Source organism: Bactrocera neohumeralis, chromosome 6 (genome assembly GCF_024586455.1).
Source record: "Bactrocera neohumeralis isolate Rockhampton chromosome 6, APGP_CSIRO_Bneo_wtdbg2-racon-allhic-juicebox.fasta_v2, whole genome shotgun sequence".
Lineage (NCBI taxonomy): Eukaryota > Metazoa > Arthropoda > Insecta > Diptera > Tephritidae > Bactrocera > Bactrocera neohumeralis.
The window spans coordinates 3,041,892-3,069,340 of record NC_065923.1 but is presented as its reverse complement, the minus strand read 5'-3'; the positions used below and the strand labels follow the sequence as shown (position 1 = coordinate 3,069,340).

The following is a 27,449-nucleotide window of genomic DNA, read 5'->3' as shown; positions in this document are numbered from 1 at the left end:
CACATACAAGGCCTGTCGCAAAAGAAACAGGACTGTAAAAAAAACAACAAAAAAAAATATTTTTCAAAAGTTATATTTTTTTGTTCAAAGTAGTTTCCTTGTGCTTCGATACAGCGTTTAGCCCGGTCAATTACCATTTCAAATGAGTGTTTAAGGTAATTTTTCGGAATGCTCTTGAGAATATCGGTTGCGCCTTTTGGATAGCTGAAATGTCCTGAAACCAGTGTCCTTTCATGGGCAAATGAAATTTTCTAAATAGGTAAAAATCACAGGGTGAGTGATTAATGGTTAATATGGAGTTTTTGTCAAAAAATCAGTGACAAACGTCGACCGATAACACGGCGCATTATCGTGCAACAGGCGCCAGGACCCTGCCTTACGGTATTGTGCTCGAGCACGACGAATGCGTGACAAAAGACGCTTCATAACACCAAGGTAAAACACAGCATTAATCGTTTGGCCAGGTGGGACGAACTCTCGGTGTACAATACCCTCGGAATCGTAAAAACAAATCAGCATTGTATTTATTTTTGACTTCTGAAGACGACCGACTTCTGATTGTCACAGAGGTCCTCACGATCTTCTTGGAATCGCTTAAACCACTTATGCACATTACTACGGGATGGGCACTGATCACCATAAACTTTTTTCATCATTTGAAATGTTTCAGTAAACGTTTTCGCAAGTTTAAAACAAAATTTAATATTTGCTCTTTGTTTAAAATGCATTTTACGACCGATGACCAAAAGCTGCTGTCACTTTTTGATCGATAATATCGATTGTAGTTATCCAATTGTATTAAAATTTTTACGAAATGTCAACAAGAGATCAAACTTTTTATTTCATATGCCCACCAGTAGGTGGCGCCACCAGTTATATTTAAAAAGTTCTGTTTCTTTTGCAACAGACCTTGTATCTCAAAGAAGTTTGTATTTATTACAGATTTGGCAAAAATCGATGTTTTTGAGGATTTTTTCGAGAAAGAAAGAAATAATTGATTAAATCGAAATTTCTAAGGTTTATAGTTATATATTTAAACATCATTCACAAATTTTTTGGATACGAAATCTTTGATATTCTGCCTTTGGGAATCAATTGCCCGCTCACGCATGTGCATTTGTCGGATGGCGGGCAGGATGCAGATCGCAATTCCTATCGGAAAAACAAACATTCAAAGAGATTTATATTTTCTAATAATTTATCTTCTAGTTAAACTAAGAAAATTTCAAAAACGAAGAGTAAAATTTAAAAAAATTTATAAAAATTGAAAAAGTGGTTTTTGACCAAAAAAATTTTACTTATGTTGTTTAAAAATATGTTCAAATTTTACTATTCTTAGTTTTTTTTTAGTTTAAATGGAAGGTAATTTAATGGCAAAGATAGATTTTGCCTCAATTCCATACTACGTTTAGTTTTTTTCTATCCTGCCCGCCAATTAAGAAAAATCGTTAAAATGAAAAACCGAGAAATCGCGCGTCAAAGTTTTCGCTTTTATCCCAAGCGCCTAAAGCTTCTGCTAAACGCTCGGTCACTATTTCCCTTCTAGCTTCGAAAATATTTTGAATTCCCATCTATATCTTTGGGGTCATATTCTTAGATAATTTTTAAAGAGATTTAAGCAAAAAAAATCCGATTTTTTGAAGCTTCTAAAGCAGGCTCCCGTCTTAAGAGGATAAAACAAATGAAAATTGGAAATGACATACATAAATGATTTACATACATATATGTACATGTAGATGTGTGATATGATAAGATTAAATCGTTGAAAGTTGCTGAATTTGATATTCAATAGATTTGTAGCTTCAACTGTTAACAAAATGATTATGTAATATTTCTGCAAGAAAAATATTTTTTGTGGTTGAGATTTTTCATTGGCCTACTTGTGAATTTTACTGCTTTACACTACTCAAACTAAACCGATGATGGTTGATTAAATTCGAACCAACTCAATTACTCAAGTTAACATCAAAAAAAATTATGCTGAAGTAATTAATCATTAATTGACCTACTAAACTTGCTGTTTTTAATTTTTTATGCAAACATTTTTTCGAAGAATAGGCCCACAAATACCAAAAATTATAACTCAGTAAAAATATGTTTAAGCTCCACTTTCGACACTATATAAGAAACTATACACACACACACACACACGTGCACATACACATATGCACACATTGAAGCAATTTGGCATAGTTGACTGTGCCTCTTCGGTCAGTTATTCGCTATGAGTCAGCGAACGCTCATAATTTGCCGTTAGTGATGTTTTTTTTTTGCTATTTTAATATGTTTACATAACGTAACGGTTTTGTGTAGCTGGGCTGCTGAGTCTATAAAAGTTGTTTGATTTAAATTAATTGCTTAAATTGATTAGAAATTTGTCGGCAGAGCAGACAAGGTCTATCAAAAATTTAGTGGAGCTACAAGCTTTTAAAGTTGTTGGTTAGTACTTATATACATATGTATACCTACTTATGCTATACAGTTAAAGCTATGCATAATTCTTTGAACATATATGTACTTATGTACATACATATGTAATATTTGGTATGCAAAGGGTTAGCATTGTATTAATTAACACCAAGCGATTAGCTTTCTTTGACCACTTACCGGTATGTATACGCTGGTGCGCCTTCAGGTGTGAGCTCTTCGTATAAACCTTGGTACAGCCTGCAAAATCAAAAAAAAAAATATTGCGATAAAAATAGATTTCGAAGCGAAAATGTTTTCTAATAAAAAATAAAACTAACTTGTATACAAATAGATTTAGTGTGGCAAATGGGAATTAGTTGCGGTTTCACCCTTGGGCAAATGAGTCCGAAAAGCCGCATTACCGCGAACTGCCCGTTCGTACAACACGCCAGCAATGTCTAAAAAAGAATGTTGCTGCCACTTTAGCAATATGCGGTGCTGTTGCATGCTTTTTGGAAGTGTGTTGGCAGGCAACACATTGCTTGGCAAATGTTTAATCTTCGTTGCTGCCACTTGTTAAATTTCAGTTTTATTCGCAAAATGTTCGCCTCATTTTTCCGAGGCGATTGTGTTGCCAGCGTTTGTTCTGCGCAACAATTGGGCTTAAACTGAGGCACACCGAACGTGCGATCCTTTGTACTGTGACAGGCAAGAAAAGCGAGCAGTGGCACTAATAAGCGCTATCGCTTGTTGTTGTTGTTGGTGGTGTGGCTCATTGGCCGCCTAATGCAATTTAAGTGCTGCGGCAGGCAAATTCATAACACCGCACGGGTGCCTCAGCTTTCTGCCACAAGTAGCGCGCCTCAACTGTCGTTTGTTGGCGCAAAGTACAGTGTATTATCGTTAAAAGTGACATTCAATTAATTGAAATTATATTTCAGGCAATTTTTGTGCAGCCTTCAACCAATTTGTGTGCTTTTGTTGGGTCGAGTTAGCCATATCCGTCTAACTAACTGTATAAATGTGAACTTGTCCTTCACTTTTAGAGATACAAGTCTGATATTTTACATAAAATCTTTTCTACCCAACAAGCCCCTCATCACTTCCAATAAATATTGTTGTACAAGCTGATTGATCAAGTCCTTACATGGGAAACTTATTAATTTGACAAGATATCTTCACAAAATGTGCCATGGAATATTGCCTCAAGCAACGGTATAATATCAGAACAAATTGCTTAGATCGGACCACTACAACATATACCTGCCATACAAACGGAATGCCTACATACAAGCTGCCTTTTCAAATTTATATCTTTGCATGAGTTTTATTAATTTTATTGTAATTACGCTTAATCAAAATAATATTAATCAATTATTTCACTAAATTACTAAAGTACTAAAATACGTCACGGCTTCACTGTATCTGCCATACATATGTACTTGCCACATGGCTGTCGCTTGTACGCCTGCCAGTTGCCGCAACTAGCAACCTGTTGCCGTCGTCGTGCTCTGTGCAATTTCTATGGATTTATTTAAGATTCATTTATTTCCTAGTCATTGTACGCCTTTTGTTTCTTTTTCTCTGCTTTATTTCTTCTTTATTGAACACGCTCGACCAACAAGCTCGCTTTGCTGCCCGTTTTTTGCTCATTTGGGTCGAAAAAAAATTAAATTGAACAAAAATACGCCGGGCATCTTGATACACGTTCACTTTGTTCGCTGTTGTTGTTGCTGCTGTTTAGTAGCTCTATTTTAATGCAGGCAGTTGGTGTAGTTGTTGTTGTTTCGTTAAGAGCATTAACAAAATGCGCCAAAATAACACAGATTAATGCTGTTATTAGGTCAATTGGGCGGCTGTTTGCCAGCACACCAGCTCCAAAGCTCCCCAGCTTAGCAGCCTGGCGCTCAACGCTCGGTGAATGGCTGCTTGTAAAAACGCTGACGATTCGCTTGCCCACTCGCCTGTTGGCAGCAAGTACTGTCCTTTGGATTAAGCGGACTTTTTCCCCACTTTACTAGTGTAATTTTTCACAAGCTTGATTGCTGGGAAGCATTAGCTGCTGGTGGGCAACGTTTGGTGCTGGTGTTGGTGATGGCGGCTGCAGTGGCTAACCAGTGCCAGCAACGCTAATTTGTAGCTTAACATTTGTTTTGGTTGAGGGCATAAGATGTTGCTATTTGTAAGCTGATGATTTATGGCGCAATGAAAGCAACAACGGCAACAACAATGGATACAGCAGATATTGAGATGAGCAAAAAGCCAGGCATGATGAGTCCACTACAAACACGGAAAAGCTGGCTTACCGAAAAAATGTTGCACAGCAGCCAGCGGTGGCACGTTGCAGCCGAAAATAAAAGGAATTGCTCAGTGGACATTAAAGAGAAGGATTGCAGCCAACATATTAACGAACGTCACGTTTAGGAAAAAAAATGTATATATATCTATGAACAGAAAAAAAAGCACATTGCAACCTTTTCTCACAGTGTAGCGCCATATGTGGCATCGCTAGAAGCAGAAGTAGCGCATAGCCATTAGCTGCCATTTATGTCGGACATATGCAAGGCATAATAACATCAAACTCATGTTAAAGTCTTTTACCTAGCGCGCTCCCGCCACCCCTCCACGCAGCCTTTTATTGCTCCAAATGAATAATAATAATTTCATGTTGTACCTTCTGCATTCCTAGTGGACCCACTGGCATGGATGAGCATGACCACTTATGTGCGCTGACAAGCAGGAACTGTCCGAGACAACGTCGCAAACGCTAGGCGCCACTAAATAGGTAAAAACCTAACAATAACATACAGCAAATATGCATAAATAGCGCAGCAAAAAATTAATAATAAATCGCAGCACAAGACAAAGTACTAACTCTGCCGCTCGTAAAGGCGAATCTGCATATGTAAACACGGCATAAATAAATCGCAACATGCAGACTATTGTGTAGGCTATCGCCTGCGGCAATGTGTTGCAACAATAGCAACCACACACACGCATCTAGCGTTCCAGCTGCGCTTCAAAGCCAGTGCGTCGTTGTGGTCGCGCATTCAAAAGCATTTCGCTCGGACATTTGACTCGCAACGAAGCAAGTCTGCCTGTCGCCGTCGTCTTTCACTCATCCAGCTGCGCATAATGCCGAACGAGAAGATATTTTTGCATACAGTCAGTTAGGCGATATACATATGACTCTTCTATGACGCGCTATAAATTCCTTGAGTTTCTTTAAAGAACAAATATTTTAAGGATTTCAGAAAAATAAAAATTGAGAAGAAACTCATTGTAAATGTGCGATTTGAAGAGCGGGTTCTATTCAAAAAGAGCAAAGTATATAATATGTTGATTACTTTTTCGACCTTCTAAAGGTCGAAATTGATGACATAAATGATGCTTCCACTGTTCTTCAACGAGTATCCAGTCCAAATAGTTAAATATTTCTTTCCTAGATTGGTATAACCTTTTCTTATGTTCGTATGTAGTTTGAGTTCCATATGTGGATTAGTGCTTCAGATGTGTTTGAATGGCATATAGTATTAGGGAAGTCAAAGAAATTGTACTTGAAAATCGCGTGATGGTATCAGAGCGATTACAGAGGATTTCAATAACTTTCAGGAATCCATTCAACACAATTTGGTTAATGTTTTGGGTATGAAGAGTGATGAATGATGCTAGACTGGTACCAAAATTTCTGAGTCTTTTGCAAAAGCGAGTTCTGCAAGCGCATCTTTACTGATGACAATGCTTAAGTTTAATAATGTGACGTCGACATTGTCTAACAATCTAGGGAATGGCGCTCGAAAATTGAGCCGGCATTCCCCGAAACTAAAGGAAAAGGTCCATATCTTCAAATCAATAACAATTTGCGTGTAAAGAGTGACTGGTTAGTTAGTTAGGTTTTTAACGGTCGCATATATATCATTATATGTAAATACTTGTTTCCATCAACAAGTAGAAGGAATATAGCTTGTTAAATACGCAGAGAAATCTTTATTATCGAAGTTTTGGTCAGACCCCTCAGCAGAATAATAATTAAGAATTCTGGTAAAAATTACTATAATAGTGAAAGCATTGATTTTTGTACTTAATATAGTTAGATACGTAATATCTATCCTTCTTCAACTTTCCGGTAATAATTTTACAAATTTTACCCTAATAGTTACCTAACGCTGAACTTATTTTGGAAAAGAATTATATACTATATATTCCCTTCACTGCTTTTCAACACTCGATTAAGCTTTCGTCTAACCTTGATATCTTAGCTCGAAATTCCAATACCTCAATTGCTTCATAAGCTTGCTTAACCTCAAAACTGTTCAATCGCCAGCCAATTAACTAGTTCGTTGCATAACTGTCTCGCTTGTCTCTTATATATTAAATGTGTGCATCACAAGACAGATTCTTAGTGACGGGCGGAAAGCGCACTGATAAGCACCCATACTAGCACAAATTTGTACACTCATACACATGTACATTGCTGTAAGTGGACTAAAGTGCAGTAGCAAAATGTTATGAAGAGCATTCAACCATAGTTGCCACTTGGCCGGCAGTTAAGCAATGAGCCATCAATTAGTTGAATTAAAAGGCGATTTCTTGCTACATCACCCATAATTTGCTCACTCATTCTTCTTTCGATTTTCCTGCCAACAAGTCGCCTGTAATCGAGCGGCGCGGCTGAAAAGGAAGCGACACTGATTTGTAGTCGCGCACTTTCGACCAGCAGGCTCTTGTTTGTATGTATATACAGGTATGTACGGGCGGCTGCAATTTTAGCTAATTAACACTGTTTGATGGCTTGCCAAGGCGACTGGTTATGTCTACATAACATATTTTTCAGCTAGTTAGTCGGTTGTTTCGGTTATTTTTCCCTTTTTCGCTGTTCGTTTATTAGCACCTGTTACAGGCGGATGTTGCCGGTGGTTGGGTTTGGCGGCGCATTCTTCTTCCCGGTTATAGTTGCAGCTTTAACATGTATCCGAACCATTAACAGTTCATTAAATTAATGTTATTAAATATGTTATTTACTTTTGCAAGTTGTGTTTATATAAAATGTCCAGTATCTGGTATTCGCCCCAACATTTAGACAGACGCAAATTGTATTTGCTCGACGGAAAATAGAGGCATATATAATAAACATTTGTTGGCATTTTGTTGCATTATAGCTATCTACAATTTGAAAAGTTTTGATTAGCCACGAATCGAACAAACAACTAGTATAATTATCATACAAAAGTGGCGTAATCAAATAAAGATTTAATAACAAGCTTTTATATTAATCACTTAAGATGGTCAAATACTCTTCTATGTAGAATTGAACTGCTTAAACTTTTTGTTGAATTTTTTTTTTTGGAAAGGGACAGGGTCTTAACTCAGTGAGTAGCTAATGGAGTACAGTATATATTGCAGCCGCAAATATATTTGAATTTTTTTATTATATTCAGCAGTTTTTTTTGGAACTTTACTGAAAGAAGAATAATATAAAACAATTTTCTCGCAAAAATCTTAGTATACCTCTCGCTAATTATGCTCCATACTTACAATATATGTTAATATTCGCTTTTATACAGACATACATAGCATACATATATGTACATGTTGAAATATGTCAAATAATGGCAAATATTAGTAAAAAGTTATTTGTAGCACGTAGCGACGACTTGACACACCACTTGACTGACAAAAGAGTGAAATAAGAAGACAAGAAAATTAGTAAACTTATCGCATAAAAATAGCCTGACATTTCAATACATAGAAATATGCAAACAAACATAAATAAGCGCGAGCAGAACGACAGTTAGACAGACAACTGAATGGCATTGCAAATAACTGGATTAAAGTAGGCAGGAAAGCCCACAAATACCCTTGCCTGCGTGATGATCGTAGTGGTGGTGGGGGTGGTAATGTGTGGCCATCAGTTTGCGACAGCAGTGCTTCGTAAGCATGTATGTACATATGTATACCAAGAGGTCAATATGACAAGCCAGACAAACACTTTATCATTTGGCACTTGAGCATATGGCGGAGTCTATTGGACGAGTATGTGCTTGCAAATGTTGGCAATAAGCAGTCAATGAAGCTGGTTAAAGAAATAAGTGCTTGCATAGCGCTGTTGACCGATGTGGAGTTGCCATATCAGTTGAATTTCGAAGTAAATAAAGAAAAGCCGAAAATCTTTAGTTTTGCACATAAAATAGCAACTAAATTGTTGTGCTGCTAACTACAGTATAATCCGAATATAACGACCTCGCTTACAGCGTCCGACCGCTTTTAGCGACGTAAACGCAACTTAAAGTTTCGTTTTAATACAAATTTTTGAAATAAACATTGCTTAAAGCGTCACCGTTTTTAGCGACATACCGGCTTTAGCGACGTAATTTCAGGAAATTTTAAGATAAGTTTACTGGTTATAACGACGACGCATGCTTTTTTATTAAGAATGAATGTCGCCGATCAGTTGCGGAATCAATAACGGTAAAGTTTGATAGTACAACATATGTTGATAATATGTATGTATACATAATTTGAATTGGAATAAATTTTATTTTTATGAAAACGGTTTTTTAATAGCTAGTACAATCTGCTAAATTATTTTGAACGTCGACCGGTTACAACGACGTATTTTCATCGGTCCCTTGAATGTCGTTATAAGCGAATTCTACTGTACATCTCTAATCCTTGTCACTAAATTTTAAGCCTACAATTTTAGCTGGATGACAAAACAGCATATTTTAAATTGATGGCAAGCTTTAAGTTTCTTTTTTTTTAATTTAGATATTATTACGAATAATTGAATAAAATATATATTAATAATTCAGACAAAAATGTGGCAACCCTATTTATACTATGTATTGTAATGCGAAATAAGCTTTCGTATTTTGGTATTATTTTTACTCTCACATTTTATTGAAATGTATTAAAACAAGTAAGGAAGGGCTAAGTTCGGGTGTCACCGAACATTTTATACTCTCGTATGATAAAGTGATAATCGAGATTTCATTATACGTCATTTACATATTTTTTTATTTTGCTGTAAAATTAATTAGATTAGATCAATTTGTGTACTTTGAGTATTTAATTGTATTTTCATTTCCTAATGTATATATGTAATATACTACAGAAAAGGCATCAGATGGAATTCAAAATAGCGTTATATTGGAAGAAGGCGTGGTTGTGAACCGATTTCACCCATATTTCGTACATGTCATCAGGCTGTTAAGAAAATATTATATACCGAATTTCATTGAAATCGGTCTGGTAGTTCCTGAGATATGGTTTTTGGTCCATAAGTGGGCGAGGCCACGCCCATTTTCAATTTTTAAAAAAAGCCTGGGTGCAGCTTTCTTCTGCAATTTCTTCCGTAAAATTTAGTGTTTCTGACGTTTTTTGTTAGTTGGTTAACGCACTTTTAGTGATTTTCAACATAACCTTTGTATGGGAGGTGGGCGTGGTTATTATCCGATTTCTTCCATTTTTCAACTGTATATGGAAATGCCTGAAGAAAACGACTCTATAGAATTTGGTTGACATAGCTATAGTAGTTTCCGAGATATGTACAAAAAACTTAGTAGGGAGCGGGGCCACGCCCACTTTTCCAAAAAAATTACGTCCAAATATGCCACTCCCTAATGCGATCCTTTGTGCCAAATTTCACTTTAATATCTTTATTTATGGCTTAGTTATGACACTTTATAGGTTTTCGGTTTCCGCCATTTTGTGGGCGTGGCAGTGGGCCGATTTTGCCCATCTTCGAACTTAACCTTCTTATGGAGCCAAGAAATACGTGTACCAAGTTTCATCATGATATCTCAATTTTTACTCAAGTTACAGCTTGCACGGACGGACGGACGGACGGACAGACAGACATCCGGATTTCGACTCTACTCGTCACCCTGATCACTTTGGTATATATAACCCTATATCTGACTCTTTTAGTTTTAGGACTTACAAACAACCGTTATGTGAACAAAACTATAATACTCTGCTTAGCAACATTGTTGCGAGAGTATAAATATGGTTATATATTCTAAATATAATCGAAAAGTTTGCCAACAATTTCTTAACCAATAAAAATAATTTTATAATTTTTGTTGTTTTTTTTTCTTTTTTTTTTTGAAAATTAATTATTTTAAAAGACTGCGACAAAATGTTTCTTGGGCTTTTATTTTATACCTACAACTACAATTTATCTATTTAAAATATTTCCTGAGATCATATTTTATACTTACAACTACTCTTTATCTACTCCAGACTTGCCAACTAAGTTTGTTTCTTTAAAGGTAATGTATATTTTTCCATTCACAAAATCGATTGTTAACAATTGTTGCTAAAAACAATACAAGTAATAATTTCTAATAGAAAATAGCCACAATATGCTTAAAAGCTAACCTTACTCTACCTCCATACAACAACACATGCGAACACATGTACATTGTTGTACCGTTTCCTTTTCCCATAAGTGCAGCAGTCCGCCGCGCATATTTAACGCATTAATGGAAACGTTACAGTAGTCATAAATGTGTGTTCTGGTGAATTGTAAGCAATTATTGCGGTGCCTTAAGTGGAAAATCGAATATTTAAACATTTTTGCCAAACATAAAACGCGTTGCAAAACCAACATTGTAGCACAGCCGCCGGGAGGTCAACCATTGTCAACAGGCATGCAAATTTGCGCAGAGTACACGCGATCATACAACGAAATTACCAGAAGCATACGAAAACAAAAACACCAAAAATGACAAAAATCAATAAAGTATAACCGCAAAATCCGAGTTGTTGGCGAAAAAAGTTGCCAACAAATTTGCCACTGTAAAAAAGGAAATGAGAAATAAATTTAAAAAAATACGGCAGTTGTACGCGCAGCACACACATGTGTTGTTGTTGTACATGTATGTGCCTATAAACATTTTTTCCTTGAGTATTAATTTGTACTTGCTTTGTTTGGCTGGCAACCACTGCACATGCACACACACACATATGCACACGAGAGCAGCGTGCAGCATCAGCCATTAAACACTTGCTCGGCTCAAGCGTAAATGCGCAATTTCAAGTTATCGACACAGCGAATGGTGAGAGAAATCCGAGAAATGTTTTCACTTCTAATTTGGGTTAATTTCCTTGCAACACCCAGTGATAATGGCAATGGCAGTGGCAACAATGAGGCATGGCCGGCAACATTGTGCCACACAGACATGACTAGTGTGTACTCTCAACAAACACTGAAACACACACACACACATACATAATTGCGTCTATAAAATATAAAAGACTTAGCGTAAGCTTAAACGGCTGGCACGTGAGTGTGTATGTGTGTGTGTGGTTGCGTTAAATACTCTTAGCCAAAACAGGCACAAAAATCTCGCCAGCCGACCGCAAACAGTTCAAACAACAGCTACAATGCCAATAAAAAAATAACAACGAAATAGAAAAAAAGCTGAAAATAAAAGCAAAATACAAATACAAACACAGTCCGGCAGTGTTTACACCGGCGCAGGCTGTTAATAGGCATAAGAAGCTACTGCGACACGTTTCAGGCAAAAAAAAGCGGCCGAAGTAAATAAATGCGTTTACAATTTTAGCACACGAGACAAAGAGCTGGAAAAATGTTAACAAAATACGCTTAACGACAAATACCAATACGGACAATAACAACAGCAACAACAAAAACAAGGAAAACAGCGGCGTAGCAATGAACTTGGCGCAGCACACGCATGCATTGTTGCCACAGTTGCTGCTGTTGTTGTTGTTGTTTGGCAAAAAAAGCGTGGCTGCAACTTGCACAGTATAAATGGTCAGCGACAACAGTAACAACAACAGTGGCGTTTGCTGATTGTCAAGTGCAGCTGCTGCCGTTGCTGCTGTTGACTCCTTTACGGTTGCTACTACCAAATGAAGTTATTATGCCATAAAGGCACGCAACCAATACATTGTTGAAACGCGCATCGAAGCGCAGGCGCAGGTGAAGCCGCAGTATGCACGCTATTTGCCAACTTACACATATGTACTTGCGCACAAACGCATCGGCATGAATGCGCATTCGGACACTTGATTGACATAGCGGCTAGCAAGAGCAAGCAATTACTTCATCGCAACTATGGGCAAGAATGTGTCGAATGCGCAAGCGCAATGCACATTTGATAAAAAAGTTGGTAAGCCGAAGGAAAATTGCTTTAAGTACCAGCAAGTGGTGTGCGAATTAGATGAAAGGCTAAGGCCACAAATAAAGGAAAGAGTAAGTAAATTTTTGCTAGTCCGGCTTGCGCTTCAGATTGCAGTTCGAAAAGGACAACGATAAAGTAGGCAATACAGTTTTCGCACAAGCGAAAGTTGAAGTTATTTTGGCATCTGTTATACAAGTATCTACTCTTATCAGCTTGATAACTATTAGTGAAGAGCTTTGGTGTTTCATAAGATCTCGTGAACTCTTTTGACCAACGTTTTGCATACACAGCGGACATGTATGTAAATGTGTTTATAAATTCATGACAAGTTATTGGCTATGGTTCAAAGGTTTTCGAACTCATCGAAATCTACTTCAACTCATTCCAGTGCGTTCGTTAGCTCCCAACATCTGTGCCGCAAGAAAAGCATTAGCGCATTCGCTGTGTGTTGCGCAACGATCGATGTGCCATACATTTTAAGAGCGGTAGGGAAACAAAAAATTCAATATCTGTGGAATGGTATGAATGAACAAACCTTTTTTTGCAGATTATTAAAGGTGAATATTTTCTGCGTTGTATCACATACTTTTAGATTTTTTTTAGCGTGAAGAACACTTTAAATATTTTCAATTGTTTAACAAAAAATTATGTAAAATATTATTATTTAAACAAATGGATCGTGAAAAAAATCTATAATATAGCACGATCATTTTTCTTTGACTTCACAAATTCCATCGATTTATCTCTAGTAGTTTATGAGAACAAAATTTTACAATTTTATCATGCTCTAAATTTCACCCTTCAATAATTTTAACAAAAGAAAAGAGTTTTGACGAAATATGTATATCACTGTGTGTGCGTTTGGTCTCTTTCCTAATGAACTGCTAACTTTCAAAATCGGTGATATTTCGAAATTTTCGTGGACCACTAGACGTGGTTTAACCCTCTTTTAATACTAAGGTTGCAAAATCATTCCATAGAATAATGTTTATTTTTTCAAGATTGATAACATATCAAGTGCAAATCGGTCCTGATTTCTCAAAAATGGAAAAAATCAAAAATATTCTTAACATTTTAAAAGAATGGATGCTCTGTTAATAAGCAACAACAGTCATAACTAAATTGCAACTAAAACTGTCGGAGATAGTGCCATTAAGCCTGTTATGACTTTTCTTTATTATCTACTGTTCTCATTGCCTTTATTATTTCGGGCACAGTTGCCTCACCTGTGTTGCATGAGCATGTGTCTGTCATGTATATCGCTCTCAGGCAGACAGTAGACAGTGAAAATAACAACCGACACGGGTTGTAAAAAAACGCTTAATGCAAGGTGTTTGGTAGCAAGTCTCTACAGCTGTGTGGCAGAGCTGTTGTCAGACATGACAGTAATGTGCAACATGCTTGCCACAAGAGCAGCGCTACACCAGTGTGACACTTACAGAAACTAAAGTACAAGGCACAACAACAAACACACACACATGTACAAATACTATATAACATATAGTCAGAGCATGCTAAGGGGCCAACAAGCAGGCGAACGAGCCAAAATGCCTGCACTACGTGTGGGAAAGTGAAACTTCAACACTACTAGCGGCAGGTTTGTGGGTGAAAACTTCGGTTATTGTCTTGAATTTGGGAAATTTTATCAGTTGCATAAGCGTGTGTGAACTTTTTGCACACACACATACTCACATAATCTGCTTCGTTGCACTTTTCTGCCACGAGACGGAAACAATAGCGTTGACATTCTGTTAGTATTACCTTTTCGCTAGAAATTTGTGTATTTATAACTGTATATGTGCATAGAATTCGTTAAGTTCTTCTAAAAATCAAGCGGTTTGTCAGCGTTTGACGCTTTGGCTGTGCGCCAATCGTGTAGTTAACCGGCGGTTATGTTGGCATATAGATTTAATGCCAATATCTGTGTTGCATATTAATGAGGCCATAAATTAGTTTGGACTAGGAAATGTTAGGATTGAGTTCAGAGCAAGTACATAATAAAAACTAAAAAAAAACTTAGCAAAGGAAAATATTGCTTTGTGCATTAAAAATATCAAGTGAATACCGAAAGATTTAAGGAGCTGATTTCTGTTCAAATTCTAAACATTTTTATTATTTAAAATTTTAGAAGGAATAGTCAGTGATGCCTGAAAGTTATGCGATTTTGCATTTATAAGACTTTAAAAATATATTTTATATGCAGCCAAGTTTCTTAAAAAGAAAAATGTTGTAATATAATAACAAATAGTTTCCGGTTCGACTCTAATTAAATAAGATTTCACAAACCGTAGAGTTAATATTATAGCAATTAAATATTTGTTAATTTAAATATTGTTTTTTGAATAATTCATCACAAAAAAGTTAGTTTGTCCCTTAAGTAATACCTCTTTGTGAATTTCAACACATTCAATGTTCGGCTTCTACTTATTCAAACGTTCAAATACCCGAGAATATTCTCAGAAAATTTAAATTTGATCCATTTTGGAGATATGAGCGTGTGAGTTACTAATTCTCAACTTAATGGAAACGGCTCTCAAAACTTTAAGCGCGTTTTAGTAGACACACTGACCAATTTCTTATAGCTGGACCGATCGGCTGAAACTTTTATACAATTTTCTTAGATACATTTATCAGGATATGATGAAAAAAATATAACATTTAACTTTTTAGTCCACTATCAAATATACATTTTTAATAAAAAAAACGACTTTTTGTTAGAAAGTCGCAATTTTTCAAAAATTAAAAATTTTCCTTCCTTCATTTCTGTCCATAATATTAACATTTATTTTCTAGTTTTTCGATTTGAGACAATTTTAAGCAGATAAATCTACCTAGTCGCAAGATACTCTTTTGTGGTCGTGCTATAGATTGACTTCGGGTATAAGAGAATCCAATTATTTTTAAATTAATTAATCATTAATTATAAATAATTTTACAAATAAAATGCCTCTTAAAAGAAAGACAAAAAACGCGGTTTTTCCTGAATTGAAAATCGATACAACATCGTAAGTTAGCTGGCTGATTAAAAGTCTATTTCCACAAAATATTTTATTTCACAAAAAACTCCTAAACTTTAAATAAATAACCAAATTATTATTAAAATTACTTCACTTGAGCAACGCTAACTTGTTTTTAAAAATAATAATAAATATTGCTTTCCTTGATATTTGAATGCAATTAATATTATCTCCCGTCTGCGCACATGTCATTAATCCAGTGCTGCAAGCTGAATTCATAATTAAATAGCAGACGCAGAAACTGTTTAGATACAGTTATACATAATGGCATACGCATATGAATATGAAAAGCTAAAGAAAAAATGAAATACTTGAAAAACTCGGTGACGGTTTTGACAGCTCAGTTCATTAAATATTGCCCGACACGCCGGCATGCGAATGCATCCGCTCGAGCACTTAGCAGTAAGTGGTCAACGCATGCAGCACATGCTGAAATAACAAAATTTTTTCTTCTCTCTTTTTTTGATTTTGGCTGCTAGTATAAAAGAGCGAGCGACGAAAGCGACGTGACAATTTTGACAAAACGACGCAAATCACAGATAAATTTTTTGCTGAGGTATTTGAGGCTACTGAACCGGTGCTTAGAAGAAAACAGGAGAGAGCAAGAGGGAGTGTGTGAGAGAGAGCGGCAAAGTGTGGGGCACGTCAAAGAGCTGCCAATTTGCGGGAAATACCGCTTTGAAAAAAGAGTAAAAATTCAAAAACGTTTGTGTTCGGATAATTACAGTTGCAGTGGCCAGTTTTCATAGCGGCTACTAACAGATGCACACACATACATATGCGTAAAGTGTTGGTTGTCATTTAATAGCTTCACGCCGTTTAAGTGGCAATATTCATAAATTATAGGATTGACCAAAACAACCGTCATCCATGCGGTTATGTATATTAATAAAAAAAATACTAAAAAATCTTTAACATTTAAAGCCAAACATAAATGAAGTTGAAATACTATGTTGCGTTAATTGGACAACTACTCGCTTTCGGGTGGCATAAACGGTGCAGCTAAGCTAATGGCTTAGCCTTATATTAATTATGCAAAAATGACTAAAAATTGCGCAATAAAATTAATAAATAGTGCGCCCAGGTTAATGGCTGGCGCCAATTGAAATGTCAGATTTGCATTTAAGTTGCTTTTTGAGCGAAGTTATCGCCTTGATTGCTAAACTAATAATAATTATTGTAAACTAAAATATTTGTAAATGTTACCACATATTGGGTGAAACTATAAATTATGCATATTGCGTGCGAAATGTGAAGTGACGCAAATAAAAAAGTATTTAACTGTTTTATAAATATTTAAATTACGTGATACAGATATAATTGTGTGAGCTGCTGTAACAAACAAGAAAGATTAATGGGTAACTTTCTGAGCCACCTATATTTGTTTTTATTGTTGTATGATTGTTTGAGAATATATTAAAGCGCATACTAATTGAAATTAAGGTCAGAGTATGAAAGAAATTAGCCAAAGGCTCAATTTAAATATTTACCAACCTTCATAATTTTCGACTTTGGCTAAATATTTAATATCATTTTTATATTTGGAGAAGAAATTTATGTTCAAAATTGCTATTTCAATATTTTTTAGTTAAAAAATAACCCACATTCCATTATTACCACAGCTATATATATGTATGTATGTACATATGTATATGCAATGTTATAACGGAAAATTCAAAAGACTTAAGCGCCAAACTCACCCTCAAAATCACAATGGTGTATGCGCCGCTTCTCCAGCTCCGGGTTGTTGCGCCGATTGTAGCGTATCGTGCGAATCGTCGGCACAATCAAGTTCGCCAAGTGCGCCGGCCCGCCTGCGCCACCGGCACGCCCCCGACCACGGCTACCACCCATGCCACCAACACCAACAGCGCCACCACTGCCACCGATGCCATGCAGTCCACTGCCGATATCGATGCCAGCACCGTTCACACCAAGTGTGGTCAACGAGCGCCCTGGGCTCAGGTGGTGCATGGCACCGCCGCTCGAGGAGGAGTTGGTGGAGTGTAGTGGTGTCATTGCTGACGTTGTGCCATTTGTGCTCGGGTGTAGCGTTAAAATGTTCGGGCAAATACTTGAAAGTGGACGACCCTGTTGATGGTGGAGGTGTTGTTGTTGTTGTTGTAGCAGTTGTTGCTGCTGCTGTTGGTAAGGAGGCGGTGGTGTCGTGCGTCGCGCTGACTGCTGTTGTTGTTGTGCATTGCCACCATTTGTCGCAGCTGCTGCCGCCGCCGCCGCCGCTGCTGCCGCTGCTGCTGCCGCTACCATTGAACTACCCGGACTTCCGGGATCTGAGCTAGGTGGCGTTAATGGCGGCACAAAAATGTGTCGCGTTGACATTGAATTGCCGCCGGTCGGTGCAGCAGGTGGGCAAAGTTGCGGATTTGATTGTGTTGGCTGGTGATGTTGTTGTTGCTGGGATAGCTGTGATTGCTGGTGCAGCGTTGAGTTCGTTAGCGGTGGTGGCGGTACTTGGTATTTGGGGTGGTACGACTGTGGATAAAAAAACGATAACGGTACAGAAAACGTGGAGGCGATAAAGATAATTGCATTTTAATTGCATTGTATTGGAATTGCACTACATTCATTTATTTATTATTATGGTTTCAATATCATTGATTACTTTAATGGACCGCAATTATTACACTATGCTACAAACTTTGAAAAATAATATAAAACACAGACTTTTGAATTTTTTATTTATTACTATTTTTTATTTTATTTATTAATAATTTAAAAAATAATTTTTTGAATAAAAATTTTATAAAAATTTAGTTTATTTAAGTAAACCTCCTTTAATTTTGTAATTAAATCTCATTTTTGAAATTTATAAATTAAGAATTATTTAATTTTTTAATTAAAATAATTTTTTTCAAATATTTTTAATATTATTTTTGAAGTTTTATTAAGTTAATTTTATTTTTTTTAATAAATTAGATTTTTTTCGATTTTTAAAAAATAAATAAATTGAAATTTTTAATTTCAGAAAAGAGTTACTAATTTTTTTTTTAATTCATAAAACAATATTCTAAATTTTTAAGTCAGCTATAGTAAAAAAGAAATATTTTTTGAATTTATTAAAAATCTTTATTAAAAAACTATTTTTCACCTTTGTTACTTTCAATGACTCTTAGGTTACTTCGAACTGATCATTAGAATTGTTTTTCAATATTCGTAAACGCTTCTAATGCATTAAATCACAATGTAGCTAGTGTAAGTGTGTAAATATGTAACTCATGCCAGCTGCGCACTCACCTGATTGTTGTGCCAACTGTAGCCGTAGCTCGCATTCAAGTTGTTGTTCATTGTTGCATTATTATTGTTATTATTGCTCGCGTTGCCGTCCAGCGCTGAGGCGGCCGTTAGGTTGGTCAGCGTTACGGACGTGCTGATCGTCACATTCGCCGACGAGGAGGCCACGAGCGCGCTTTGACAACCGCCAACACCGCCACCATTGACGCCACCGTTGCCATTGAGATAATTGCTATTGCTACTTAAATGTGGTTGAGATGCATATTGTTGATAGGAAATATTGCTACTATTATTATCACTGCCATTCAAGGCGCTGCTGTTGCCGCCGCTGCCGCCACCTGCGCTCGCATTGCTGCTGCTCAGCTCGGCATTGTGGCTGCTGGCGGTGCTGCTGCAACGATTTGGTTGATTAGGACTATTGCTATTACTGTTATTCAATGAGGCGCTGATATGTTGTGGTTGCTGATGCTGGTGCTGGTGTTGCTGCTGCTGCTGTTGATGCTGGTGCTGGTGCTGTTGGTGGTGCTGATGCAGCTGCATGAGCGTCATAGTATCGTCACCGTTTGTGGCAGCCAGATCCGTGCCACCTAAACTGGGATGATGTTGGTAGAGGTGCTGTTGTTGTTGTTGCTGCTGCGAGTGATGTATATGGTGTGATGGTTGATGCTGTGGTGGCAGTTGATAATGCGCGTAGTGTTGCTGCTGTTGTGCGTGCAGGTGTGTGTGTTGTTGTAGCGTCGGTTTCTCCGTCTTGATCTCCATGGGACTGAGCAATGGTGTGGACAGTGTCTCCAACAGCGTATCATCGATCGCCTCCATTTTCACCTGCGGCAACAAGGTGTTGCCACCCTCTATGCTCGTGCCGCTGCCAATGAGCGCCAAATGCGATGTGCTGCTGCCAGTCACCGCTGCCGCCGTTGAACTTGAGCTGTTGTTGCCTAGCATGAGCGCGTTCTCGGGGTCGATATTTTGTATTGAGCTGGCAATGTCCTCCCACAGCGCCGGACGCTGGTAGGGATCATCGAGGTCAGGGTAGGGGTTGCAGAGAGCCTCTTTATTTTTGGTATCTGAAAGAGAGTGGAGAGAGTTTCAGGTGTTTGAGCGGTGTAATTAAATAAAAAAACGCGAGCAAGAAGGAAATTGTAAATATTTTTCACTAATGTTATGATCATGACTGTTCACAAGTCTGGTTATTAGACAATTTAACAGGCTTCTACTACTCATTTATGCTTTCCTCTAGCTTAAACTCCGTACAAAGTATTGCCGTAGTTGCCAATAGGACACAAATAATCAGCATAAATAAAATTTACAGTTGTTTTCTCTTGTTAATCATATGCCAAGGTAAATATTGCTTGGCAAAATTGACAAACAACATTAGTTACGCAATCACAGCAGCAGCAATGAAGGCATGAAAATACGTTTTAGACTCCCTTTAAAGAGCTTGCGAGCCTCCACAAGCCAAATCAGCGCGGCAGCTCAGTGCGAACAGCTAATAATAAAGGAAAACATAAAATCATAGAAACCCTCATACACATACATAGATGTACGTATGCATATGTAAATAGCCTCTTCACATATATGAGTATAGAGACAAATGTTGGAGAAAATAAGCAGAAGGTTTTTTCCAGCATTGAGATTCGGTTTCAAATTTCACAGCTGAATAAATTATTTGTGACTTATTTGCTGAGCTGATGTGAGTCTAGTTGGTTTGCCGAGCCAAGCTCTGAGTTGTGGCGTGTGGAGCTGTGTCGCTAAGCGGGAAAAAAAATCTTAAGCTTATGCTTGGCTTTGTATAGAAATCAATTTTGACGCAATTTATTGAACAGATTTTACCATTTAATATTTTTTGTTATTGCTTTCAACAAATCAGCAGTGTAACAGTGACAAAAATATATTATAATGAAATATTTGCTTTGGACTGTTGACATTAGTGATCACATTAGCCGTTTGTCAAAGTCAAGGTGAGCAATATTGAGTTTTACAAAAGCGTTTTTGGTTTTTTTGCAAATGGGATTTGATAGAGTCCACCATACATATGTATGCCATATATATATAAGAGTAATTTCTCTTTTGTTACCAAGCGCTTAAGAATTATAAGTTTTGATTTACAGAAGTAAAACTAACAAAATTAAAAAAAGTTTGGAGCGACCTCTTAGAGTATCTATAAAATGGATGTCGAAGTCGAAATTTTTGTGGTCCTAATTTTTTGTGATCACATCAAGATGAAATTTCAAATGAAAGTAGTTCGGTGCAACATAAGGACCACATATTATCCTATATACTATAAGTTATCAGAGAGAACAGAGTAGCCTACTTCTCGGCGCCGTGATCATTACAAGTATACAAATGACTTGGTATTTTCGTTAAAGTTATTCGTAAGAAGTGAGGCAAATACAGTCGTTGGGTCTTTTTCAAATGTTATACAAAAATAATTTTTCTAGAACCCTTCATTAATCATAAGATGGCATACAATGTAGAGAGAAAAACATTATAAAAAAATGATGTGCGGAATTTGTGATGATATCTACTAAAAGAGAAAAATGTTCATGCAAGGACTTTTCTCTGAAATTGCATTGGAAAATAGCCGAATATCGTTAAGATAACTTGACAGTTAAAAAAATTTCCATACCAGGACTTGCTGGAGTCTGAATAATTTTTTCGGATATTTCACTATTGCCTAAGACAATAGCCCATGCCAAATTTTGTGAAGATATCTTTGCAAATAAATGAGCTTTCTATGAAAGCCAATAATGCCGATGGCAATTATATTCTATAGTAGTCCGATCTAAACAATATTTTCAAGTATTGCATTATTGCTCAAGATTATTATCTGGCCCAAATTTCTTGAAAATATCTCGTCAAATGAAATGGCTTTCCATACAAACACTTGACTACGATCGGAAGGTTTGTGTGGAAGCTACATGCCATTGTCAGTGGATATCGATAGTTTCAACAAATGAATAGCTTCCTGGCTAGAAAAGATGTGTGCGAAATTTCGGACCGAATTCTCAGAAACTAAGTGACCCTTTCACATATTTACAGACGGACAGACAAACGGGCTAAGTCGACTTAGCACGTCACGATGATCATTTATATATTTATTTTATAGCCAAATTTAAAATTGCTTAGACAAACTCACCGAATAAATATTCCTTATCGGCTACCGTCACCGCTGACGCCGCCGCGCTGGTTGCACCATAGGCGCTCGCTATTTCATACGCCACCGCGGCGCTGTTATCATACGCCGCATATGTGTTCGGTGAGGTCGAAGTGTCGGCGGGTATATCACTGGCAGATGCTGATGAGGTGGCAGTTTGTACGGCGCCCGTTGCGGATGCGGCTGCTGGCTGTGGCAGAGCGGCCACTGTGGTTGACGCTGACACCACCACTGTGGCCGATGCCGATGAATGTTGCACATAGGCGGTATGCTCATGATTGCTGCTACTACTACTGCTATTGTGTTGTTGTAATTGTTGTTGTTGCCAGTGATCAAGAGTATTGCTGCCGCTGTGATTGCTTTGCGGTGAATACACCTGATGCTGATGCTGATGCAGATGCTGGTGATGATGCTGATGATGGTGCAGATGATGGTGATGATGATGATGCGGCGCCGCGGATAATACTTCAAGTTCAACATCTGGCTCGATTTTGTGCAAGCGACCCATCAGCTCATGCCGATAGTCAAATTCGGGGGACTGAAAGGCAGAAGAGTAAAAAAAATACTATATTATTTCAAATACTTATAAATAACGGTACTTTAAATGTAAAAAGTTATAAAGCATGAAACGTGTTCTCCTTCTGACTTGTAATATATTTATGTAAGAGCCGCAGCTCATTAAGCAACAAAGAAAAAAATTGTCGCCAGACACTAATTCCCATTCCACATGTTGCACCATTCAACACCGGTAATAAACGGGCATTCTTGCCACGTTAATGTAGGTAATGTGCACAGCAATTAATGCTGCCGCTGCACTTGCCGTCACTGCTAATGATCGTCGCATCAGTGGCAGCTGTCTGCCGGTCAGCTGAGGTGTTAAATTTCTTGTTGCTGCAACACCGAAAAGATAACATCCGCAGTGGCAACACATGCGCGTTGCGTGTTCACTGACTGCGTCATTCATGCCAATATCGATATTGCCGCTTACACGTTGCAACAACTTGCAACAACATTAGCAACAATATTGCCAGCATTGCTGTGACTGCCACAGCATCAGTGGCCAACATGCGCCGAGTTCATTCATTCAGCGTTTTTATGGCCGTCCGCTTTATTGACAGCGCGTAATTTGTTGTCGCCACTTCTCTACCTTACAACTACACGACGTCACGTAGCAGTGCGCGCTTGACTTCACCTGCTGCGGCATGCAACAGTGTCCGGCTTCTGCTTGGCGTTAAAGTCATATCGGTTTATTAGCGCCTTCTTTCGCTGATTTTATTTGCTTATTCTGAAAGCGTCTGCGCGCGCATCACGCACTCGCCCGACCGCCAAGCACATAACACGCCGCCGATATTAACGATGCTCATGTGGTAAGCGCTCATGTGGCAGCCAACATGGCTTGTATCTCCATGCGCGTAGAGGCAATAACTATAATCATAACACATGACTGGTGTTAGCGTAGCAACAACAAAAGCAACTAATTCATTATAACTGTTTATATGTGTGCATATGCCGCAACAGCATCCGCCACACTACCACACAGACGTTTTTAAAGCCCATATTTGTATACACAAATGCGCCACGCGCTGTAAATTATGAGCTCTTCATTTTGCGCTGTCGCTTTTGCTATTGCCTTCGTGCCAGCGCTCTGCAGCGCTCCATTCATGCACCATCATCTACAATAGTGCCAGCAACGCTTTCATTTCTTTCTCATTTACTTGTGTATTCTTTATTTTATTATTATTGTTATTGTTGTAATATTCATTTATGTTTTTTAGTGTTGTTGTTATTTTTAAATGATTTCTAAAGCGCGCTTCGTTGTAAATTCTCATTCTTATCTGCTTTGTTTGGAAATTCTTTATCGTCGCCTAAACGCGTGCCGCGCGGCATGACCGGAGCTAGAACTGGAGAGAAAAACTGTAATGCTGTGCACATACACAGGCATATGCACTCATGTTGCCGCTAGGCGTGCTCCAAGTGTTGCCATATTTTGTCAGCAATCAAGTGGCGTATGATAGCCGTTGCTCTGTGGCACCATGGTATCTTGGTGTTGGCTCGCTGCTGTGCGCACGGACGTGCATTTCCGTTGCCACTGTGGCGTTGGGAATTCCATTTGATTATCTCGCTGCGCCATATTAATTAAAATGTTTATGTCTTTAATGCATTTCTTGACATTTGCGACATAGATTCAGGCAATTAACGCAAATGAAATGGAGTTCGAGATGGCGCAAGCATCATTGAAAGCAATTTTCCGAAACATACAGAGTTGTGTAAATGTTGTGCGAGATAAATTATTGAATTTCGCAAATTCTTGTCGACCCCGATATCGAAGATAAAGTATCGCTTATATATAATAAATAAAAACAATTAGAGACATGTGTAAGGAGGCCGATATTCCACTAAGACTAATTTCATAGTTCAGAGGAATAACATTTTTTTTTTGCCTGAGAGTAGCAGTTTGATACTTATTATTATTGTTATTATTGCTTCATCGTTGAGAGCTTAAACTTCTTCTCTAATGCTAAATCAATAATTCTTAATGTAAGTCAAATCGTACGACAGTTTCTTGTAAATTATTAATATATTTAGTATCGCAAGCCTTCAAACAAAGCATCGGTATAAAAGCAAAGATGTATCAGAAAATACCAAACTATCAATGTGATCATATTTTGGTGGTAATTTATATAATCTAAGGAATGACTACTTGGAAGGACTGAAATGAAATTTATTGTATAAGCTTTTTACTAAACAAGTATTGTAGCCTTTAAAGAAATCTGTTAAGTCTCTTAGATTTTATAAATTGTATCAGGCATCACTTCCAGCCCAAAAATTCAAATATTTTTGACCAATTTTTGGTTTTATTCAATCTCAACAATTTTTTTAGGGAATTTATGGCGTTTTTATTTAAAGGCAAAGTGCTAATGCGTTTAGTGCTATGCTGCCATGTTTTAAAACGTGCAATAATTATACAAAAAACTAAAAAAACCTTACATTAGACACTTTTGTCGTATTGTAGTAAACAAACTGAAAGTTCTTTTATTCGCTTAGTTCTCCGTCAATTGTAACACTCGATATGGTCTTGGTTTGGATAATATATTATATTGGGAATATACTTGCAAAACATAAAAGCTAATTAATGCGAATTACGTATTTAAAAAAATTAAATATTTAGTAAAATTTTCAAAAAATAACAATAATAATATTAACATTTTTTAAAGGAAAAAACAACAATTATAATAATAGTAACAATCATAATCAAATTTTTTTTTTAATTTTTTAATTTTTTTAGTTTTCAAGTAAAACAAAATTGAAGAAAATTAAAAATTACCCATGGAGAATTTTAATATTATTAACTCTTTGAACAAAAGGCTTGCTTTGCGATTCAATTTTCTCGTAGTCAATGGTTGATTTGATTATTTTTTCAAAACCCTCAAACTGTGTTGCATTTATATTTAATTACAATCAGAACATGTGCACATCTCATATTTGCATGTCTCATATTGCAGCCAAAAGGAAACGTCGAAGACTCTGTAATACACTTACATTAATGATCAGCAAGACGAGCTGAACAGATTTGTTCGCTAACGTCAGTCTGTATGCGAACTAGTGCCTCAGTTTTTGCGACATTGAAGTGAAATTTTGAACACGTTCTTTTCTCCCCAAGGAGTTGCTCATTTGTGGGAACCGCTTATTTTGGACCAGTATATTATATACCTGCTATACAAACTGAACGACTAGAAGCAAGTGCTTATTTGAATTTTTTTTTCATTTGACAAGATATCCTCACAAAATTTTGGGTGGGTTATTTCTCAAGGCAACGGTGCAGTCGTCGAAGAAATTGTTTAGATCGAACTATTAAAGTATATAATTGCCATTCAGCAAATTTTTGTGTGGAAAACTTTTCCATTTGACGGAATATCTTTACCAAATTTGATATGAAATTGATATTTGTATAATATGATCGAATTTATTTTTCCTGCTTTTGTATTTTTCCTAAGGAATTTACCTTATTAAAAAAATTGGGAAATTGACAGTGCCAGCTTCGCGTTTTTCATACAAAATATTGTTCTATAAGGTAATATTAAATTTTTAGAGAAACAAATATGAAAAGTTAAAGTTTAAGATTTTTTTTTAATTTTTTATTACTTTATTTAAATTTAATTTTTATTATTATTTTATTTTTTATTTTAATTGAAAATTGATGTTTTTGGTCATTAAATGGCTTTTCTACTTTCCTCACTTAATCTTTTGAAATATCTTACTTCAAAATTTTCCTCTCTAGCTTTATAACACTGTATTAAATAACATATAACAATCATATTTTAAGTAATATTTATTAAAGCAGTAAACAAATTTTATGTTAAAGAGCATTACTATACATTTAAAATTTTCAAACTTTCGCATTTGAAAAGTCTCAAAATAACATTTGTTTCAATTAATTCTCAAGTTTGATAATATTTATAGATTTTATGAAACAAGTTTCGCGCTTAAGTCTTGTGCGGCCAAACAATGCAACTAAAGCCGCATTTTATAGAAAGCGTTTTTATTCAGTAGCATTAGCTATTACATTGAATATGCGATTTAAACAAAGCCACAACGCGTTGTATATGGAAATATTCGCTTTTTATTTAGACATTTGACTCCGTATTGCGTTGTTTGCTCTTGGGCACTGCATGCAATATAACAAAATCGAACAAAAGATTCAGAAGAAAGCGTTCTGAAATGAATGCAATTCAATGAAACAGAAAGAGAAACCACGGCAATTTGTTTGAGTGACAAATTGTTTGGCTTGCCGAGGTCAAACTCAAGAAAAAAGCTATAGAAATTAGTTGATTGACACAATAACAAATTGCTTATATTTCCAAATGGCTCGCATAGAATGTTTAACCCGCTACAAGTTGTGCCTGTACACCAACACACGCACACACACACACATGCATATACATGTACGTATTAATTTACATGCGCATATTTATGATTATTAGTTTTGTTGCATAAATTTATGCAGCTGCGTCAGCGCTTGCGATTTCAACACCGACCAAGTCGTGCCGCAGACGAGGCAGCTGACCCAGAAATTGTTGCGTATTGCGTTCGAAACGCCACCGAGCCAAGCAATTCAACGAAAATGAATTGAATTAAGTTGCATGTTTATTCTAATATTTCTAGCATTGCAACAATAGTTTTCGATTTCGTTTTCATTTTATTGTCCATTTTTGGCGCAAAACTACTTTTAGGGCATCGTGGCAATGGTGTTGGCAGCGCTGTTTTTGTTGGCGGCGCTGGTGCTAGTGCTGGACGTCCGCATAATAAATTCTTACATGCCATTGTGTCCAACGCAAATGCTCAAGCGTTGCTGCATGTCTGCCGCACGGTGCCGCCAGTTGTCGTAGACACTATGCAACATGGTGCAAGCGCACATTTGTTTGTTGAACTGCTATGCAAACGCTACTGTTATGCGCTACA

At 36.9% G+C, this 27,449-nt stretch overlaps 1 protein-coding gene across 1 annotated transcript in view; it reads right to left on the bottom strand.

The window, feature by feature from the left end:
• LOC126762491 (dendritic arbor reduction protein 1) overlaps nt 1-27,449 on the bottom strand; it is a 140,910-nt gene that overhangs the window by 37,084 nt on the left and 76,377 nt on the right. The window contains exons 2-5 of the mRNA XM_050479273.1: nt 21,972-22,527; nt 18,836-19,899; nt 17,281-18,073; nt 2,608-2,667 (exon numbers count right to left, since the gene is read on the bottom strand). Coding sequence (XP_050335230.1) covers nt 2,608-2,667; nt 17,281-18,073; nt 18,836-19,899; nt 21,972-22,527 — 2,473 coding nt within the window. The remainder of the gene's footprint in view (nt 1-2,607; nt 2,668-17,280; nt 18,074-18,835; nt 19,900-21,971; nt 22,528-27,449) is intronic.